The sequence below is a fragment of the Rhinopithecus bieti genome, unplaced genomic scaffold, assembly GCF_001698545.2.
Source record: "Rhinopithecus bieti isolate Rb0 unplaced genomic scaffold, ASM169854v2 scaffold_11964, whole genome shotgun sequence".
In the NCBI taxonomy this organism is placed as follows: Eukaryota; Metazoa; Chordata; class Mammalia; order Primates; family Cercopithecidae; genus Rhinopithecus; species Rhinopithecus bieti.
In genome coordinates this window covers 7084136-7090852 of record NW_016807677.1, presented here as the reverse complement: position 1 = coordinate 7090852, position 6717 = coordinate 7084136, and the positions used below count along the sequence as shown (strand labels likewise).

General features: G+C 41.2%; 1 protein-coding gene across 1 annotated transcript in view; it reads right to left on the bottom strand.

Moving 5' to 3' along the window:
* The window catches only part of LOC108536463 (alpha-1,2-mannosyltransferase ALG9-like), a 100612-nt gene that overhangs the window by 59984 nt on the left and 33911 nt on the right, over positions 1-6717 (bottom strand). The window contains 4 exon segments of the mRNA XM_017883236.1: positions 616-813; positions 1043-1125; positions 3214-3228; positions 5558-5566. Of these exon segments, the coding sequence (XP_017738725.1) occupies positions 616-813; positions 1043-1125; positions 3214-3228; positions 5558-5566 (305 nt within the window).

Below are 6717 nucleotides of genomic sequence, written 5' to 3'. Positions count from 1 at the left end.
TTTTTTTTTTTTGAGATGGAGTTTGCCCAGCTGGAGTGCAGTGGCGCAGGATCTTGGCTCACTATAACCTCTGCCTCCTGGGTTCAAGCAATTCTCCTGCCTCAGCCTCCCTAGTAACTGGGATTACAGGCACCCACCACCACATCTGGCTAATTTTTGTATTTTTAGTAGAGATGGGGCTTCACCACGTTGGCCAGGCTGGTCTTTAACTCCTGACCTCAGGTGATCCAACCGCCTTGGCCTCCCGAAGTGCTGGGATTACAGGCGTGAGCCACCGCGCCCAGCCTCCTTCTGGGATTTTATAAACATTTTTACTTCCCTTGGTGATTGTGTAAATTATATTGACTTCCTCACTTAAAGCAATAGTGAAGCTCTTCCTCCTGTCAATTTAATTTGCCCCAATGTACCACATCTTCATAAGGGTTCAACAGATCAACAAATACAGACTGAAAATTCAGTAAGCCAACCATTTCCATAGGAAGAATGTGGAAAATAAAGTAGGATTTTCCTTCAGTTCTTGATATACATCATTACTTTCTCTTTCCTCCCAAAACACCTAACTGGTATCAAGGTATCTCTTACACTACTCACCAGGGTATCTCTTAGACCACTCACCATGAAATCTCTGCAGTAGGTATTCCATAAGAGAAGTCAGTGGTAGGACTAGGAGAGCCAAAGCAAAGCCTACATTGAAATTCAGAAATCCATTAATTAAATAGAAATACCAGGGTTCTGTACCTGAGGGAGACATAAAGGTAAGAAATCATTAGTGGATGCCTTTAACACCTATTACAGTGCTTGACATAAAATATTCTTTGTTTGAGTAACACTGATGATCCTATGCCTCATGGGAATGAGAGTCCACAGCCCACTCTTCCCATGCTAAGCCACATAAAAGAAGCACAAGAGCACAAGATGGAAGAGAATGGGACTGGTCACGAGGATTTAGGGAGAAATCAAGTTTCAAATATTTTCTATACTGTATTTTCTATACTGACCACTATATCTAGCCCAAATTGCTACGCCCAAATGGAACTAATACTTTTGAGAACCACCAAATAATTTAAATAGCTTTAGAGTCACACAAGGCTAAAATAATAAAACTGCCATTTCAATTTAACTATTCTCTCAACATCATGCAGACCAAAGGAAAGAGTGATAAAAGAACTTAGCTGGTGGCTGGGTGTGGTGGATCATGCCTGTAATTCCAGCTACTAGGGAGGCTGAGATGGGAGGACTGCTTGAGCCCAGGAGGTTAAGGCTGCAGTGGACTGTGCCACTGCACTCCAGCCTGGGTGACAGAGTGAGACCCTGTCTCAAATAAAAATAAAAATAAGGAACTTAATTGGAGCTATTCAGGCCTGTCCCATTTTGTTTTCACCTGCTTGTCCCATTTACATTCTAACATCTTTCCCCTTGATATGCTCAACCACTATTTTATAGTCGCGTACATTGGGCAACATGTGTTTGGTAAAAGCAACAACCTGTTTTCTTAGATCATGTTCAGAGACCCAGGCCTTGCTTAGAAGCTTTAAGGATTCAGAATGAAGCAAAATCACTAAAACACAAGCCTCACTCACACTTGTTTTATTCTTGAACTCAAAATCCTTACACCCAAATGATGAGAAGCAGACCCCCTCTGCACATTTAGCAGGTTTTTCATCTGCTTTTCCCCTCTGTATGATTACTTCAATCAAGCAGTGAATGACACATGCGGGTTTTAATCACTGTGTGTTGTGACACCCGCCTTGCACCATAGCAATTTCCTGCAATCAGCATTGCTTAAAAGGGTAATCAGAAGGCAGAGGAATAGTCAGAAAAACCTGACATTCTTGCAGCTTGCACAGCAAAATAAGATTAGAAACCAAACCCATAATGCTAGAAACATTTAGGGGAGAAGTAAGAGGGAGGGAGGTTACACTAAGGAAGAGTTCAAGTTCAACTGTGTGTGTCACTTTTGGGGGAAGCTCACTCCTTCCTGTCTCAATACAATGATAGAGATTATTCATGAACAGAGGTCCTATTCCAGGCCCAGTTCATTAGGGACATTTTAATCTTGTATTCTTTACAAATATGCATTTGGGTTATAGAAAACCAATGGATGGTTTTATTTTCAAATAAAAAATGTCTTCTCTGAATCTTAATTAGAATTTAACAACATATTTTTTAAACTGAGTCCTTTAGAATCCAATTTCCAGAGAGGTAAGCTTTTGCACAATCCTCTCCTGACCATGAGTGCGGAGGCAATGCTAGCAACCTCTGACTCACCTTTTTCTTAACAAGATTCTGAAAATCTGAGCTTGTGAAGAAAAACCATAGAGTGACCAGACAGAAAGGGAGTTATCCTTTCTATTATCTATTGCAGATGTTAAGCACCAATAGGAAAAAGTCACTTGTCTCTTTGATATTTGCAAATATAGACTGTTTTTTTCAGGAAAGCACTTTAGCTTTCAGAAAATATTTGTCTCTAACACAACTTACTATATCTTCCTGTTAGAGCTATCTTTTTATCTAGGTATACTGTACTCTGAGATGAGGAAACAAAAGTATTAAGTTGGTAAATGCAATCATTTTTATGTATTCAGAGCTCATAAATCAAGTTTCCAACTAGGCTGTGAACATTTCATAATAGACTGTTATTTCCCTGAAAGATGGGGCAAAAACTGGGGGATAAGCCAATAGTGAAGAAGGTTCAAGTGTCAACAGTCTTAAAACAAGAGCAAAAGGGAACAAAAGAGTGACTTCTCTCAGCCAGAGTCCTCCCCGCTTGATGACACATCTGCCTTAGGAAAGGAAAGGGTATAAACTTTTATCTCTTTCCAGGGAGATATTTAATGCTGCTGCTCAGAAAACATTAGAGCTGAACTATGCAAAAAACCATGTCAGAATGACAAGCTAAGCACTGAACTGGTACAAGATGTTTAGGTGAAGGAAAGCTGGCACCAGGGTCTCTGTAGGGGGTGACTCACCCATCTTCCTCTTTATGGAAAGTGCCTCAAGTCCTTTCAATCAAATGAGCTAAGGGAAGCTTTCAAAGAAGCTAAAAGAAAGGATAATGTTTACTGCTCCGTAGATTGAACGAAGAAGAACTACTTCAAAAAGTTATAATTTTATAGAACTGTAGGAACTAAATCATGGTAAGTCATCCTTATAAATGTCAAATTTGTACCACTGAGAGGGAAAAGCCACTAAGGTTCAAGAGAGATGATTAACAAAAGAGCAAAGGCTCTAGAACAGTTCTGGCTGGCAGTGAATTCTAAGAAGGACTGATAAGACCCCACTAGGGCTTCTTCCTTTGCCACTGCAATTATGGAAACCTGTGGGCCTCCCAACAGAGGGCATTTGTGGGTATCCTCTGAATCTTTCCATCCAGTGATCAGACAGATGCTGATAAAACATGTAAACAGGCAATGGGATCCTGTCCTAAGCTGCAAAGTGGCATCCTGAGCAGACTCACTGTTCTTTCTGAGGCAAGAGCGTTTCCTGTAAGTGTATTCCCATGCCTTCTCCAGGCCTGTGCACTCCTCAGCAGAGAGCACCACTCTTCACTCACCAGACAAAAATACTTGCCAACATCAACATCTGAGAACTTGAAAAGTTATGAGGGGCAAAATCAGTGCCAAGACCAATCACTTTCTTTTCTGCAACACTAAATTTCACCTCTTGATCTGTGACCCCACAGAGACGTTTTGCCTAAGACTTCGCAATTCTAGTCTATCCTCTAAATTTTCTAAGTGCCAAGTATTCTTTACCTTATCCAAACACTCCTTCTTTCTTCAACAAAAGGGTCTGGTACAGCACTCCCATGTAAAAGAGAACTTGCCAGTGTGCATGTCACTCTGCCACTCAAGCTCGCTAGGGGCTCCTGATCACTTTCTAAGCCAAAATGCACAAACCTTCAAAGGTATAATTTTCCACCTATTCTATAGATTGGATCCTATCTTCTGCACCCTCAACTCATGCTCTGTTTTTGTAAGCTTATTCTCTGGTAAAGTCTCAGTAGTCAAACTCCAGGGTTTTTGCTAAGGGTCTTGTTTTTGGTGGAAAGAACACGGGCTTTGAAGTCAGACAACACTGGACTCTCATCCCACTTTTGCTACTTATTTAACTATGTGGCATATTCCTCAGCATCTCAATCTCAGTTTCTTCATCCAGGAATAAAGATAAATAAGGCCTGTCTCAGAGTTTTTTTAGGGGAAGAAGATGGTATGTGAATAACTTCTGACGCATACTAGGCATTCAATAATTAGAAGATACTGTAATTAATATCTTTGAAAATTTACTCCCTTTATTTCCCCCGGCTTCAAATGAAAGGTGTCAGCTCAAGTCTAGAATGTCTTACTAATACATGCTACCTAGCCAGGAAAGTGTAGAAAGGTCCCTTTGAAAACCCCAAGAAATTCATGACCAGCCTGACCAGACCAACATGGAGAAACCCCATCTCTACTAAAAATACAAAATTAGCTGGGCCTGGTGGTCCATGCCTGTAATCCCAGCTACTCAGGAGGCTGAGGCAAGAGAATTGCTTGAACTCAGGAGGCAGAGGTTGCAGGGAGCCGAGGTTGCCCCATTGCACTCTAGCCTGGGCAACAAGAGTGAAACTCCATCTCAAAAAAAAAAAAAGAAAAAAGAAAAGAAAACCAAGAACAACAGAGAGGGTAAATATATGATCATAACCACAATGGAGTGATTGAAATCATCTTGCTCATGTGTGAATAGTTTCTACCTCAAATCCAAACAATGCTGTAAAAATAAGTTTTTATAAAGAACTCAATATTCAATCTTTTTGCCTCAGCAGTCCCTATATTTGACATTCCATTTGTCAGAAATGTATCCCCCTAGCATTTACTAAGGACACTCCTACTCTTCCTTCCAGGCTCAGCTCAAGAGTCACACCTTTCTTGACACCACCAGAGGGACTTGCTCCTATGATTCCCTATCTTTCCCGTGTAGCACATAAGACACTGTCCTGTAATTATCTATTTGTGTGTCTGCAGTCTAATTAGACAGTAAGTACTATGAGGACACAAGATTAATGTTCAAAAGCAATTTATTCAATTTTTTTTTTTTTTTTTTGAGACAGGGTCTCGCTCTGTCACCCAGGGTGGAGTGCAGTGGTGCAGTTTCGGCTCACTGCAACCTCTGTCTCCTGGGTTCAAGCAATTCACGTGCCTCAGCCTCCTGAGTAGCTGGGATGAAAGGCGTGCACCACCACGCCCAGCTAATTTTTGTATTTTTAGTAGAGACGGGGTTTCACCGTGTTGGCCAGGCTGGTCTCGAACTCCTGGCCTCAAGTGATCCGCTCACCTCGGCCTCCCAAAGTGCTGGGATCACATGCCTGAGTCACTGCACCTGACTGAAGGTGCAGTTTCTTTAACTGAAGTCCATTTGTCCATCCATTCAAGAAATATTAATAGGCTTAGTATGTTCTTATATATGAGAAATAGCACTAAGAGATATATGCAAAAACTATCAGCACAATGCATTTTTTTCCTGTTTTTAAACTTTTTTTATTTTAAGTTCTGGGGTACACGTGCAGGACGTGCAGATTTGTTACACAGGTAAACTTGAGCCATGGTGGTTTGCTGCACAGATCAACCGATCACCTAGATACTACGCCCAGCATGCATTAGCTATTATCCTATGCTCTCTCCCTCTCTCCCTCCCTCCGTCCCCCTCCACAGGCCCCAGTGTGTGTTGCTCCCCTCCGTGTGTCCATGTGTTCTCATCGTTCAGCTCCCATTCATAAGTGAGAACATGTGGTGTTTGGTTTTCTGTTTCTGTGTTAGTTTGCTGAAGACAATGGCTTTCAGTTCCATCCATGTCCCTGCAAAGGACATTATCTTGTTCCTTTTTATGGTTGCATAGTAGTCTATGGTGTATACAGCACAATGCATTTTTAATTTTCAGATAAGAAACTGTGTGCTTAACATAGCTAATGAGGCACCTGGAGCAGGAGACTCTTGTAAAACAGCCAAAACAATACCAAATAGTGCCCAACATGTAATAAAGTGAAAGAGCTAGCATTTCCAATACAAAAGACATGCTATTTCGCTGTCTGACAAGTTTACTACCTCAAAACATCTAGTAAAATACAAGTCTTTTATATATACGAATGGACTCACCAATTATAATAAAATTAGCTGACAATCATGAAGTACTTTTTTATTTAAAAAGTATTTTATTTATATCTATTATAGTATTCTTATTTGGTATCAAGAAAATCTCAAGCTAGCACCACAACAGGTCTAACTAAAGTGATTCTAGGATACCATAGTAAATGACACACTAATGTAACCCAATTTATTCTTGACAGATCTTTACTGTAAGTCTGGACTATACAAGGAATTCCTACTTCTAAGATGGAAGAAGTATTCTCTCTGCAGGGCTCCTAAACCAAAAAGGAGTTAACACTCTAAAAGAATGAAAATCAGGCCGGACATAGTGGCTTATGCCTGTAATCCCAGCACTTTGGGAAGCTGAGGCAGGCAGATCATTTGAGGTCAGGAGTTCGAGACCAGCCTGGCCAACATGGTGAAATCCCCGTCTCTACTAAAATACAAAATTAGCCAGGCATGGTGGTGGGTGCCTATATCCCATCTACTCAGGAGGCTAAGGCAGGCGAATAGCTTGAATCCGGGAGGCAGAGGTGGCAGTGAGCAGAGATCATGCCACTGCACTCCAGGCTGGGTGACAGAGTGAGATTCTGTCTCAAAA